Raw genomic sequence first — 15,554 nt, 5'->3', positions numbered from 1 at the left:
CAAGGCCAGGCATGGTGGCTCATGCCTGTAATCCGAGGACTTTGGGAGGCCAAGGTGGGTGGATCACCTGAAGTCAGGAGTTCGAGACCAGTTTGGTCAACATGGTGAAACCCTGTCTCTACTAAAAATACAAAAATTAGCTGGGCATGGTGGTGGGTGCCTATCATCCCAGCTACTAAGAAGGCTGAGGCAGGAAAATCACTTGAACCTAGGAAGCGGAGGTTGCAGTGAGCTGAGTTCATGCCACTGCACTCCAGACTGGGCAATAGAGCAAGACTCCATCTTACACACACACATATACACACACACACAAATAGGCATGCCAAAACTCTAAAAGTCTTAATAATCTTTCAGAGAGTCCTTGAAAATTAGCTTTAAGCTTTTCACTAGCATTATTGGTGAGATTATTAGGCGTCAGTTGTAGCCTGTATAGAATGCAGGCTAGTAAGGGTGAGAGAAACAGTCATGCATGTTTTTGATTAGTGGTTTGGGGAGGATACCTAAGAGAAAAGTCATACCCGATCTTTACTATCTTAATGGCTAAAGTAATTTAACATTAGTTGTTATTTTATGCTTTATTAAGAGGGTTTGGGAAACTTTACAAGAATTATGCTTTTTTTGTTATCAAGAGGTTATTAATTTGGCGACCAGACCTACTCAGAAAGACCTCTGAGAATCAAAAATAGATGCGTTGAAGTCAGTGCTCAGAAGCTTTTCTCCCAGACCCTCACCTAGGATCTGTTCTATAGTTTAGCAAGTTTAATGATCATCCAATAATAGAATGGTATTTGTTTCCTTACATTGTATGTTCGTATGAATGTATGAGGTTTGCTCTCTGGCAAGAAAAAACAACTGGCACCATGGCAAGGATGAGACAGAAACACTATTAAGCTTAAGAACTTGAAGCCGTTTGGGATTGACATCCTTGAATTCCAGTACAGCGTAGTCATGGAAGCCCATGGTGGTAACTCCAGGCTAGCAAGATGCTCAGTATATTCACTGCATGGTGCTGCCTAAGATGGCAAGAAGGTTTGGAAAGAAGCCAGTCAACTTTTCAGCAGGTTTTGAAAAATAATTTATGATTAACTAGAATAATGTGGGACAGAGTGTTTCCCATTACTGATAGGTGAATAAGACAATATTATATGCAGAAAAATTTCACTTTAAATTTAACATTTGTCAAATAGGAGAACCAATGACAGTCTGTTTCTTGCTCAATGCATAAAATACAAAATCTGAATTAACCATGCATATTTATTTTGGGTTGAGTACAGTCCATGCTCCTAAATCACTTAAGGGTTAGCGAAGGTTATGGGCAAGGAAACAGACAATTGGATTATAGTGTGGTAAGTCTGGAGAAGGTTAAAGACAAGGTGCTCTGTGATTACATCAAAAGCGCACCTGACCCAGCATTTTTGTTTGTATGTTTTTGTGGAGAGAAGTCATGGAAGCCTCCCTAAAGGAGGAATTTTTCTATATAAATTGAGATGCAAATGATGAGTAGGAAATTGTCAGATAAAGGTGGAGTAGCTAGACAGGAGATAGGGATGAACTAGTAAGCATATTTAGGTCATAGATGAAAAGAAATTCAGTACAGAAAAGTTAAGGAATTTGTTTGGGGATATGCATTGTGAGCAGCTGAACTTTAGCTCTGTAATTTTGCTGTCATTAATCTCCAAAAGGCAGATCCATAGGTGCAGAATGTCACACAGAATCAGCTCTCCCTGGAACATTGTAATCAGTGTGTATGTAATTCCATGAAAGTAATTATTAGGCCTGGAAAATGTATAAAGATTTGAATGGTTGTAGTAGGCAAAAGGGAAAATATATAGAAAAGGTTCTTGAACTTGCCTTTAATCAGTGTACTGAGTTTTAAATAATATTTCTGTTTGTAGATCCTTCTACTAAAGGACTTTCAACTTTGGAAATGCCACGAGAATCTTCATCTGCCCCTACGTTAGAAGCAGGTGCGCCGGAAACAAGTAGCCATTCCTCAATATCAAGTAAGATTTCCTCTGCTGATTATTTCAGCTGTACTTTTATTTTGGAACACTATCTGCTGCCTTGTTTTCAATTTTTCCAATCTTGGTATTGTATATATATTTTAATGGTGCATCAGCTTCCTTGGTGACAGTATGTTGTATGTTCTCAGAGACCCTGAGGTGTAGGATGGCCCACTTTCATCCATATCGCTAGTGTTTGATAAATCACTATGGTTGCTGACTAGCCAAATACCCTAATTTGTTAAGGAATGATCACTGAATTCCATTATTCAATAAAATAAAAATTGTATAACCTGAACATAAAACTGGTTCTGAGGCACATGAAAAGCATTGTCTATGGCAGAATTTTACATGGAACACTTATTTAATTTGAGTCGCCTCCCTCATTGTGATCTAGGTTATCGTAAAATAAATGTGTGATATATCATATTCCCAAAGTCATGACTGAATTTAGCTCTTTTGGATTGGAGAGTAGAAATGGCATGACATTTTACAGGACCTGTAGAAGGCAAGTATTTTGAAACTGGCTTCTGTCACTGGGTCCTAGATTTTGTCCATGAGAGCTTGAGTTCCACTGAAAGTTCTGTAAGGGTGTCTATCTGTCTCAGTGGGGTTAATTACGAGACCTTAGCATGAAACATTCTTACCAAGAATCAGAGATACGAACAGAGGTGCAACTTCTATAAACCTTTGTCATATGTGCTGATAAATGTTGTGTTCCATGTGGACATTGCCTGAAAAGCTATTTAATAATTTTCATTTGACCATCTTTTGATGATCCTGAAAAAAACAGATAAAGATCTTAAATGTTGGACTGGTAGTTTGGAACATCATCATCTTCATTGTTCATTCATTCATGCATTCATTCATTCAGCAACTATTTATTAAGTGTCTGCTGAATGCCAGACACTGTGCTTGGCACTGGAGGTCAAAAGTGAATAAATAAAACCCCACTTGTTCTCCAGGAGTTTGCAGTCATAATAGTAATTATAGCTACTATCTACTTAACATCTATCATGTGCTAGGCACTGTGCCAAGTGGCTCACACACATTGTTATCTGATCCAGTTCTGGCATCAGCACATGCATGATAGATGTTGTTGGCCCCCCCATTTTAGAGATTAGGTAATTGAGGTCCAGAGAAGCTAAATGACTTGCCTAAAGTCAAATACCTACTAAGTGATAGGGTCAGGAATTGATGCTAGGCCCTTTAGACTTATGAACCCATGTTCATTTTTAGTATACCACACTTCTTTTAAATAATTCAAATTCAGTCATAATAAGTATTATGGAAATTCTAAGAAATAGTTTCCAAATGGCAGTTATTTGCCCTTTTGGTAGCAAAGAAGAATGGCCAGTTCTGAATCTAATTATTCTTCTTCTATTACAAAAATCTGTTTGATCACATGATAAAATGCTAATTTTATGTCCACATACTAAAATCACGAAAGTGTATCTTCTCCTAATTTGTATGAGTAATCTTTAATAAAAGATAGTGGGCTGGGTGCAGTGGCTCACGCCTGTAATCCCAGCACTTGGGAAGCTGAGGCAGGAGGATCACTTGAGCCCAGGAATTTGAGACCAGCCTAGGTAGCATAGTGAGGCCCTGGTCTCTAAAAAAAAATTAAAAATTAGCCAGTCGTGGTGGCGCACACCTGTAGACCCAGCTACTGAGGAGGATAAAGTGGGAGGATCGCTCTAGCATGGGAGATGGAGGCTGCAGTGAGCTGTGATCGTGCCACTCCACTCCAGCCTGTGCACCCTGTCTCAAAAACAAACAAACAAACAAAACAGAAGAAATAAGATAGTGAATTAGTGTATAATTTGAAATAGGATTATTAGCTCAGTAGGACTCAAATGCTAGTTAAATATACCATAAAATGAATTTACAAATATTTCATGATCCCAAAGTCATCATTGATCTAGACCTTGGATTTAGCTTAGCACTTCATTAGATTTCCACCTTTTCTCCTCCTTGCCATTAAAAGCATGCATTCTATAGCTCTTGGTGGTGTGTTCTTGGAGGCATCATGCTTGGTACCTTATACACTGAGCTAAACATTAAGGGATTTTATTCTCAGGGAATTCTGCTGTCTTTAAAAACACCTGAGAATTGAAGAAATTATTCAATCATTAGAGGTTTTGAATTTTTCTTTGAGTCTTACTAGATGCTGCTAATTTTTAAATTTGTTACATCTTTGAAAAGAATTCTGCTTTTGAATTTTACTTAAAGCTGTGCTTTTCAAGTGAGTCATAACATTGTAAGTTTTACCAATCAGCGACAAAAACCAGAGATGTTTAGTATTAGGTTGAATGGTCATTTCCGTGAATTCGGTTAATATTGACTTTAAGACACAAGAATTCCCATTACATCCTTCCCTTTTGATCAGTTTATCAGCTGGTTATTTTGTAGCTAAACATGTTGTGACCACCATTAATCAAACAGCATGCTAGTTACATTAAAAATAATGTTATAATTGATTTCACATCACACCAAGTTGCCACCTTGGTGCCATGGTTGTGAAACCTGTGTATAACATTGAAGAGTTTCCAGGGGCCATGCAGTCATCCCAGTCTCTACCATCCCTTTCTAGGGTGAGTAGTTGATAGCTTCAGTTTCTGAAATTGTTCTTATAGCACAGAGGATAACCACAAGTTGTCAGATATACAAGGTATTTGGGGTCATGTAGAAAAGTTGCATCCATGATGCTCTGCCTCTCTCACTGGGCTGGTTGGTAGGGATTGGCGGGACTGCTGGGAATAGGACCGGAGGCGGCTGCTTTCCAACTCAGCAATCTACTGGCAAAAGTGTTTTTCATTGTTTTCTGGTTTGGAAATGCTAATAACTTGACATTTCACTAATGGGATATGTTTCAATGCTTAACTTACAGGATAAAAATGTTACCACTTTTTAAAAACAAAGATGTGTACTAGAATATACTCATGGAATGTTGTTTGATTCACATTTTTCAAACAGTAGGCAGAGGCTCACATGGAAATTGAAAACAACATTGACTTTGGAGTTGATATGTTTTGGTTTTAGGACCACCTCAGTTGCTGACTGGTTCCAAGTCATATAATTTCATTTGCTTCAATTTCTCTCTCTAAAAATTGGGGTTGATATGTGTCATCCTACCCTAAAATATACATGCACACACACACATCATGCACACACGCACACATACACAAGGACCTCATAGGGCTATGAGGAAGATGGAAATAATATATGTACAAGCTCCTTTAAAGAAAGTTAAGCCATATGTTTAAATTTGTTATTTGTCTTAAATCCTTTTTAGAACATGGCAGAGTATATAATTTTAAAAGTGGATGAAGATAATCATATTTCATTCAGTTGTAACTGAGATAAATATTTACAGGCGACAAATCAGTGCTAATGGGCAGTGTTACCATCTTCACTGTGTGAAGAAAGGTGTCCGGAAGAGCAGAGTGCCTTAGTTTTTCATTTGAACGGAAGCATACAATTTACCAAAAATTATGAATAATGAATGAAGGGTCAATTAAAATTCTATATGGATGTGTGGAGCCTTTGTGTGCTGTGGAAATTTATTATTATAATCGTCTCCTAATTTCCTCCATCTAGCTCAGTATAGGCAGATGAAAAGGGGATCCCTGGGAGTTCTGACAATGAGCCAGTTAATGAAGCGGCAGCTGGAGCATCAGTCTAGCGCCCCCCATAACATCAGCAACTGGGACACTGGTGGGTCAAGCTTTTTCTTCTCGTTCTACCTCTCGGATTAGCGAATGCTACTTTCTCTGTGTCCACTCTGCTCCCTTGTTAAATAATAGATTTTCTCTCATGTTCTTTGGTTCAGATAATTTTTTCAAAACCACCTAAGGTAATTAGTAAGTCTATTTAAACTTCCCAAGTGTTCTAGAGTGACACGCTCTTCCGTTGAGGCTGGCCCAACTCTTGTTCTCTCTAAGACCCAGATTCCACATATTAGGTTATTGATCTGGGGAGGAGGGAATGGAACTATGGTTTCATGATGCAAATAAAAAAGAAAACACACAGCAGATTATCAATATTCTTTGTTGTATAAACTACAAAGTACCCCCTAAATAAGGGAATATTTATAGTAATGACAATAGCGATGACAATTGTCAGCTTAGTGACATCGTGATCTGCCAGTAGGTTTGGGAATATGAGTTCTGTGTTTTAGCCAGCAGGGTCACCAGGTTGCAGCCGCACACCCCCATGCTCATAAGATGGAACTGCATCTAACCTCAATTTTAAAGTAAGAATTGACTGCCATGACATGTCTATTCTAAACATGATCACTCTGTATTTTCTAAACTTTGTTACCACGTTTTGTACATGTACTACCTTATCAAGCTAGTAGTACAGTCGCAATCCTCTTAAGTGCCTGCATTTTCTGTTTTTTATTTTTTCCTATAATTAAATGGGTCATTTGAGTTACAAGATTACATATGTGAAAACACCTTGCAACATGCATGCACCACTAAAATGTAAGGGCTTATTATGGTAATATGCTCTGGGGCCTACCCTTGGATCGGACTCTTTTGGTATCGTGGTTAATACTTTCTGGCTGCAGTGATATGAGATTATTTTAATATTCTTCCTGATGACTATGAATTATAATACCCACAAAAGCAAAATACTGAGATACTTTCATTTTCTTCAAAGCCATAGTATTTATATACATAATTTTACTTGCCCTCATTATTCTGAGAGAGAGAGAGAGAGTGAGAGCTCTAGTGTAGATAACTAAATCCTACACAGCATAACCAATCTCACATTTAACAGATAGTTTCAACTCTCCTGGACTTTATAAGGGTTCTTAACATTTTAAAGGTTTAGTGTTTTCTCTTCATTTTAGTGATATGTTGTAGTGAGCAGTGAATAGCCAAGAGCCAACAGGCAGGGGAGAGAAGGAGAAAGACTGGACAGCCATCCTCAGGAGTTCACTGGGTTTGAATGAAGTCTTTCTGCCTACACCAAAGAGGACTGTGCTTTCTTCTTTATGGAGATGAAACTATGTAAGGAACTGAGAATGGCAGCTTTTGTTTGATTAGGTTTCCAATAATTAAATGCTGATGTGAGGGCTCTGAAGATGATTTTACCTTGCTACTGTTTTCTGCAGCAGGTAGCTCAGCCTAAGCTGACCAACCTGTTTAGATTCCAACTACAATGACAACCTAGTTTGATGGACACAGTAGTTATAAAAGGCAAACTGATCTCAATTTTCAGTCCAAATTTTAATCTAAGAAAATCTACATGATGCCAAATAACCCATTTAATGGAATTTTTCACTTTTCAACCAAATTTCAACCTTGTTCATGTCACTCTGGTTTCTCATTTAGTATTTCCCATTTATATGCTGTCTGAATTTCTTTCCCCTGAGTTTTCCTGGCCCTGTTTTCCATCCTCCAAATTGGTTCTCGAGTCACCAAGTCCTATGAGTGTCATCTCAATATTCTTGTTTTGATTAGTGCCAGAAAAAGTCCTCCTCACATCCGAGCCCAGGGGAGAGTCTGTGACTGTGTAGTACAGTGTTAGGTGGCATGTCACTTTAAACTACACGTGTAGATTCAGTGACTTGCTGGTCTCCACAAGAACAAATGTGGCCATGTGGGCACACTAAGAAAGGCAACCTAAAACATGGATCTGACCAGTTAACCTCAGCACCACCAACTCTGCCCTGAGAGCTGCCTCTTCTCCACCCATGCATATGAGACCTGCCTCTTCTCCATCCATGCATGGCGCCATGACTTACAGCTTTGCCTCATCTTTCATGTGAACAAACATTATTGAAGCACCATGCCTCCATTTTTGCCCCCTCCCCCTTATTCCTGTTCCCCATCCCTTAGTCCAACGCCTGTCATTTCCTTCTACCAGTTCCACATGTTTTCAGTATGACCTTTCTGGCCATTGTCCCAAATGACACTTATGTACTTACTGATTTGCATAAAACATTTCTGTCATGGCTGTGATATTAGCCTTTCATTTCCTATCTGGAGATATGAGATTTGAACTTTTTTGGGGGGGCAGGATGGGGCGCTTGTCTGGACTTTCTGGGATAGTTTTAGATGCTGTCCGGCTTTTAGTTGCATTTCATAGAACTGAATGGCAGGTTTGTAGTAAAGCCCCAAATAACCCTACCCTAAAATCTAGGATGTGTTCTGAAAATGTTAATCATACATAGTAACAGTGACCAAACAAATGGCCCCAAGAGATGATTGGTTAAATTCTTCATGTTCTAAATGGTGCTAAGATGACCACATCAAAGACTGAAACCCTCTATTTATCCACAGAACAGATACAGCCTGGGAAACGCCAGTGTAACGTGCCAACGTGCCTAAATCCTGACCTGGAGGGACAACCATTGAGGATGAGAGGTTAGTTGAGTCACAGAGTCTCTGACTATAAGAGCTGAAGGAGACTGGACATGTCCATCATTTGGTCACCCAGCAGGTACAGCCTTTTTCTTAGCAGCTCCATGGAGTGAGGATGACCTTTGCCCAAACACCCCCGGTGGCTGAGAGTGCGTGACATCTCATCTTTGAACATGGCCAACGGTTCTTCCTTATAGTGACTTTCTAACCCTTGCACACAAAACAAGTCTAGTCTCTTTCATATATATATATATTTCGAGACAGAGTCTTGCTCTGTCACCCAGGCTGGAGTGCAGTGGTGCAATCTTGGCTCACTGCAACCTCCTCTGTCTCCTGGGTTCAAGTCATTCTCCTGCCCCAGCCTCCCGAGTAGCTGGGATTACAGGCATGCACCACCACACCCAGCTAATTCTTGTATTTTTAGTAGAGATGAGGTTTCACCCTCTTGGCCAGGCTAGTCACAAACTCCTGACCTCAGGTGATCCACCCACCTCAGCCTCCCAAAGTGCAGGGATTATAGGCATGAGCCACCAGGCCTGGCCTCTTCTATTATTTTTGGGCATTGCTTATTCCCTCAGTCTTTTCTGGACCAGACATTCCTAGGTCCTTCAGCATTCCTTCTCAGACATATCAGTTTTCCATATCATGCCATATCTACTCTTCTGAGCATGGTCCAGCTAATCTGTATTTTTTCTAGAATATTGAGGTCATAGGCTAATAGTTTCTTTCCAGCTCTCTGAAGTATATATTGAAAAGATTCACTTGACTTGATGCTGCTCACGGAATCAAGCTGAAGGCCAGTCTGTGCTAAGGTCAGAATATTCATTTTCTTTTTTTTTTTTTTTTTGAGACGGAGTCTCGCTCTGTTGCCCAGGCTGGAATGCAGTGGCCGGATCTCAGCTCACTGCAAGCTCCGCCTCCCGGGTTTACACCATTCTCCTGCCTCAGCCTCCCGAGTAGCTGGGACTACAGGCGCCCGCCACCTTGCCCGGCTAGTTTTTTGTATTTTTTAGTAGAGACGGGGTTTCACCCCAGGATGGTCTCGATCTCCTGACCTCGTGATCCGCCCGTCTCGGCCTCCCAAAGTGCTGGGATTACAGGCTTGAGCCACCGCGCCCGGCAGAATATTCATTTTCAAAATTAATCCCATGAATTTTAACTACCAAAGTAGTTAATTGTTACCTTTGTTCTTTTTTAATTGAGAAGGCAGATTTGCCTATCATTGGCAGAAAAACAGAATACCCAGAAAGAACTATGATCCCATCTCACAACTAGGCTTTTAAATCAAGTAGACCTATTTTTCTAGACCATGTCACTCTTCTAATTTTCCTAAGGAATTAGGAGATACTGATCTCCAGCTTTGGCTCACATTTCTTTGGCAATGAATAGCAGTTGTAGTCCCTGTATTGGATGAGGTGAGATTCTTCTCATCTATGAGGCTAGGAAAAGCTTTGATGAGTAGAAGCAAGGGTGGTTGAACAAATCTTTGGTGCTTGTTCATGATCTGGTGACTCAGTAGCAGCAAAAGTAGAATGAGGTGATGAGAACACTAAGATGGAAAGTCAGTCTCTTTCATGGTAAACTGAAGAGCCCATCAGTGCAGCTGGGGGATTGATCCATGCATGCCTGCTTTGAGACAAACACCTTCATAATTTCTCCTGTATCCAAGACTCGCAAAGGGACTTTTTGTCAAAATCTTCAGCTTCAAAGTTGGGCTCTGGAGGTGGGCCCCTCTTCGTTCAAGTTTCTGAGAGCCTTCTGTTTCTGCTGCTAGCTCAGTGTAGAGTGCACTTCAGCTATTCAGATGGGGAGCCAGTAGTGGAGGCATCAGAAATGTTGGCAGCAACTTGGAGGTAATACGGACTGCCTTTAACATTGCAGACTTATTGTGACTGAAGTATAACAAAGGTGGCTGAGGTCTGTGGCTTCCTTTTCGCATTTTCCACCTCCTCCTAGTACGTTATTCTGTGTTCCTACTTCAGTAGCAATATTTAGGAATCCATTGATTCAGCCAGTGTTGCCCTATGGGGGTCAGTGTCCAATAACTGAACGTGTCTGCTTTTATAGATGACAGCCATAAATATTGCATCATACATTCCATCACATGGAAAAACAACTTCACAATGCTATTGTCAAAAACACCTCTTTCTTGGCATTTGTATTAGGCAAATAATTAGTTTGAAACTGCCAGAATGACTTCAAGTCCCTCCCTTTTCTTGACTTTAATTGTGATTACTATATAATAGGAATTGGCAATAATCTTCTGAAAGGCTTGATTCAGAGGATTTTTAATTAAAAGATCAATTTCTTATGTTTCTAGTAAGTCTATGTACTTATCATCATACATTGTATGGGCTGAATTTTTCCACTTCTAGACAAGCATTTTGACATCTGGTTGATGTGGTCTGTCAATGTTCAAGAAATGTGGGGTATTGAATTTAAATTTTCTGTGTCTTGGTTTCTTGAAGCAACTTCATGCTGTTTACCGTGCTATTTAATAATCAATTGTGTCTTCATTTGTCTTGGATTATTTCTTGCCTTTGCTATTATTAATCAGTGTACATTTATGCTTGTAATACTGTTGCTTCCACTCAAAGTAACATATTTATGAAACAATTGAAGATCTTTGTGAATGATACACTTATGTATACTTAGGGAAGGATGTTATCTTGGATATAGCTGATAAATATAGTAGTAAAATTTGGATTCCCATTTGGGAGCTTGGGAAGTGACATAAAGATATTTTCAGGGCCGGGCGCGGTGGCTCAAGCCTGTAATCCCAGCACTTTGGGAGGCCGAGACGGGCGGATCACGAGGTCAGGAGATCGAGACCATCCTGGCTAACGGTGAAACCCCATCTCTACTAAAAAAAAATACAAAAAACTAGCCGGGCGACGTGGTGGGCACCTGTAGTCCCAGCTACTCGGGAGGCCGAGGCAGGAGAATGGTGTAAACCCGGGAGGTGGAGCTTGCAGTGAGCTGAGATCCGGCCACTGCACTCCAGCCTGGGCGACAGAGCCAGACTCCGTCTCAAAAAAAAAAAAAAAAAAAAGAAAAAGATATTTTCAGATACTTTCCTTTGCAGTTTGGATTTGTAAATGTTCTGCTTTTTATATTTGTGTAATCTTTCATCAGACAAAGGAGTCTGTAGTATAGAAGCATCTTGACTTTTCAAAGGCTCAACACCATTTTTTCTTCCTAAAATTCAGATCGAAACACATTGCCCACTTGGCTAGCTTTATGAATATTTTGATTCCTTTAGAAACTCATTGTCTGAATCATTTTCTTTCTCCTATTTGAGGAAAGGTCATACCAGATTTTTTTTTTCCTCCCAACACCAAGATACTAATTCTTTGATGAGAAAGATTATTTAATGACTGTTGGATTTTTCTGCCTTCTTTCCTGTTTGAAGAATTTAGAGTTTTAGTTATTACTTTGTAGAATATGGCATTATTCTGAATGATCACTTTGAGATTCTTCTTGGGGGCCTCATTTTCATCTGAGACTCTATCTTGCACTAATGGCTTCCTTAGTGGAGGAAAGCTTCCTGACTCTCCAGACTGATTTACTCATCCCTGGAGCATGTTGCTAAGATTCTTGCCTCAGATTTCTTTGAAGCCATCAAACCCCAAAGTTTTAAACACTGTGGTATTGATTGGCTGACGTGGAATGAGTCACTGGATGGTTCCTTCAAAAAAACTTGATATTACATTCATAAATACTTCAGTTTGAAAAATGTGAGTAGAGGCACAGTGGCTCACAGCTGTAATCCTAGCACTTTGGGAGGCTGAGATGGGAGAATCCCTTGAGCCTTGAGACCAGGATCTTGAGACCAGCCTGGGCAACATAGTGAGACCTTGTCTTTACAAAAAGCTTAAAAATTAGCCAGGCATGGTGGCGTGTGCCTGTAGCCCCAGCCACTTGAGTGGCTGAGGTGGGAGGATTGCTTCAGCCTGGGAGGTTGAGGCTGCAGTGAGCCATGCTCACGCCACTGCACTCCAACCTGCGTAACAGAGCAAGACCTTGTCACAAACAAACAAACAAACACACTGATATTTCTTAGCTCAAAGATCTTCCATTGCTTAAGTGCATGGAGTTCTGGGATCTTACCACTTTCCCATATTAGCAAAACTGTAATGTTGATATGCATTTGTGATTTTAGAAATGCAGTATCGTATGGGCAGTTTGCATTTATGCCTACAAATAAGAATTGTAGCTCTTTTAAGGGTACCCTTGAATAGATTTCCCCCTTTGTCTTTCATCTTTGTCTTTGGACCCTGCTGGCACACCTGAGCTCTTTCTGATTTCTTTCAAAGTCAAGAAGCAAAGAGAGAGAAGTCTAGCTCTTCACTTCAGCCAAGTAGAAACCAATCACAATCTTTCTTGACTTCATTTCATGATTGAGGGCTTTCTGCAGTACAATTGGGACGTCCAAGTTGCATTCCTGGGAATGTGATCTTTGGAGGGTTTCTAAGAGGAGAACCAGGCCTTTCTTGGCCCCTTGAAGCTCATATGTATTCACTGGTTGTCCCTTTGCTGCTTACCCAGGTGCCACCAAATCCAGCCTGCTGTCAGCACCAAGCATAGTCAGTATGTTTGTGCCTGCACCCGAAGAATTCACTGACGAGCAGCCGACGGTGATGACGGACAAGTAAGCCCGCACAGCTCTTTTCTTCACCATGTTTACAGAATTTGAGTTTGGTCACCACGGTGGTGAGAAAGTTTCAGAAGACGCATGCTTTACTTTTAAGTCATAATTTGTTCTTCCAGTATATTGCCTGACACACAGATGCTTGTTCAGTGAGTATGATAAAGAATAACCAAAGCGGGTGGATTGCTTGAGCCCAGGAATTTGAGACTAGCCTGGGCAACATGGCAAAACACTGTTTCTACTAAAAATACTAAAATTAGCCAGGTATGGTGGTGTATGCCTATAGTCCCAGCTGCTATGGAGGCTGAGGTGGGAGGATCACTTGAGCCTGGGAGGTCGAGGCTGTGGTGAGCTGTGATGGTGCCACTGTACTCCTACCTGGGTGATAGAGTGACTGTCTAAAAAGAAAAAAACTTGTAAGATTTCAAGTTTAGAGAAATCCCCTTGGACCAGGAAGCCTTCTTGGTAAAAGTGACCTGATTGATAAATTAGGTAGGTGATATGATTTGGCTGTATTCTCACCCGAATCTCACCTTGAATTGTAATAATCCCCACGTGTCAAGGATGGGGCCAGGTGGAGATAGTTGAATCATGGGGGCAGTTTCCCCCATACTGTTCTCATGGTAGTGAATAAGTCTCACGAGATCTGATGGTTTTATGAATGGGAGTTCCCCTACACAAGCTGTCTTGCGTGACACCATGTAACGTGTGACTTTGCTCCCCCTTGCCTTCCACCGTAATTGTGAGGCCTCCCAGCCATGTGGAACTGAGAGTCAATTAAACCTCTTTCCTTTATAAATTACCCAGTCTTGGATATATCTTTATTAGCAGCATGAGAACAGACTAATACAGTATGCTTCTGATAAAAGGTGAGGAAGGTAAGGTGGAAGGGGCTGATGTGAGTATCCCTGTAGCTGGCCATCCATTACTCATTCGTAATGAGCTGACAGCCACGACTGAAGAAGCGGCGGTGCCTGTCTCATGCAGCTGCCTTGGCAGTGCCTGTCTCATGCAGCTGCCAGGTCATTGAGTTGCCCGTGGAGGGCTCTCCCAGCTCTTCCTTTGGGATTACCCTCCTCCCCAAGTCTTAATCTTTCCTACTTGCCTTTCTGTGCACTCCATTTCTTTTCTATTTTACTTAGAAATGTGAATCCTATATTTTAAAATGTCAATTTGTAAGACATTTTCATACTTTTTCTTTGGCCTATATTTAGGAAGGTTTCAGAAGGAAAGGTCACAATAGCGGTTGTAGTTCTTGTTTCCCTGCTATTCCCAGTAGACTTTCGCTTCCCTTTGTAAAACCACTCACTTTATCAGCTGGCTTTGGTCGAGCTGAATGAAATGGACCCTACGTTAGGACATGACAAACAATGATAAGTTGGAAGTTACCTAAGAGTGGGTGCCATTGTTTATGCTTTTACATACAACACTCTGCAGGCCTGGTGAGTTCATAAAACTCATCTGAGTGAGTGGTGGTGAAGAGACTCCATTGTCTCCTCAGGCTTCCCAGATGGTTCTGTAGACTTGATTACCCTGTCTCTTACCCACAAACAGAACATTTTCTGAAGGCCTCCATCCGTGCCGAAGCATTTTTCATTTTTAACTTCAACAAACGAAAAACAAATCTAGTTACTGACTTTCCTCAGCAATAATGTCAAATGCATCAAATCCCTCCATAGGCTTCAAACTGATGGCCCAGGTGGTACTCATTCTAAGCGAGAGCAGTCACTCACATGCAGGCCGGATGCTGGGGAATTGAAAGAACATTTTCAGTCATCAGAGGCACCTTCGTGGTCTCTGTCATGTGTGCTGTTTCTGTATCTGTGGTGATGGCGGCACTGGAATCCCCTGCTGATGACCAGAGTGGGGCTTCTGATCTCCTTTTGGAGACTTTTCCAAGACCTACTAGAAACAGCCATGTGTGTAGTACATGATATCTTGAGACCATGGATCTTTCTTTCATGGAAAGCGTGTCTCTCTTTTCTTTGCAGATGCCATGACTGTGGGGCTATTCTTGAAGAATATGATGAAGAGACACTCGGGCTGGCCATCGTGGTCCTCTCCACATTCATCCACTTAAGCCCAGACCTGGCAGCCCCGTTGCTGCTGGATATCATGCAGTCTGTGGGAAGGTGAATGTCAGCTTCTGTTTTGTTTGGTAGGAAGGTCCTTTATTCGATCTCTATCTTGAACTAAAATCTTACCAGTTCAAAAGTAAAACATTCAGCCACCTTGTAGATACTGGTATTTGTGAGGTCAACTCAGACTAGTTTTAAAAACTGAATAGAGGCCGGGCGCGGTGGCTCAAGCCTGTAATCCCAGCACTTTGGGAGGCCGAGACGGGCGGATCACGAGGTCAGGAGATCGAGGCCATCCTGGCTAACACAGTGAAACCCCGTCTCTACTAAAAAATGCAAAAAACTAGCCGGGCGAGGTGGCGGGCGCCTGTGGTCCCAGCTACTCGGGAGGCTGAGGCAGGAGAATGGCGCAACCCGGGAGGCGGAGCTTGCAGTGAGCTGAGATCCA

At 41.2% G+C, this 15,554-nt stretch overlaps 1 protein-coding gene across 19 annotated transcripts in view; it reads left to right on the top strand.

The window, feature by feature from the left end:
* Window positions 1-15,554, top strand: part of UNC79 (unc-79 homolog, NALCN channel complex subunit) — a 278,788-nt gene that overhangs the window by 197,852 nt on the left and 65,382 nt on the right. For 17 of the 19 annotated variants that reach the window (XM_021941512.2, XM_021941507.2, XM_021941497.2 and 14 more), the window contains 5 exons: window positions 1,896-2,003; window positions 5,604-5,720; window positions 8,297-8,380; window positions 12,926-13,028; window positions 15,020-15,160. In XM_021941512.2, coding sequence (XP_021797204.2) covers window positions 1,896-2,003; window positions 5,604-5,720; window positions 8,297-8,380; window positions 12,926-13,028; window positions 15,020-15,160 — 553 coding nt within the window. The remainder of the gene's footprint in view (window positions 1-1,895; window positions 2,004-5,603; window positions 5,721-8,296; window positions 8,381-12,925; window positions 13,029-15,019; window positions 15,161-15,554) is intronic. The other 2 variants (XM_021941501.2, XM_021941510.2) reach the window with 1 other exon arrangement.

This window comes from Papio anubis, chromosome 7, assembly GCF_008728515.1.
Source record: "Papio anubis isolate 15944 chromosome 7, Panubis1.0, whole genome shotgun sequence".
Taxonomy (NCBI): domain Eukaryota; kingdom Metazoa; phylum Chordata; class Mammalia; order Primates; family Cercopithecidae; genus Papio; species Papio anubis.
The sequence above is the reverse complement of the archived record's forward strand: the minus strand, read 5'-3'. Positions and strand labels throughout refer to the sequence as shown.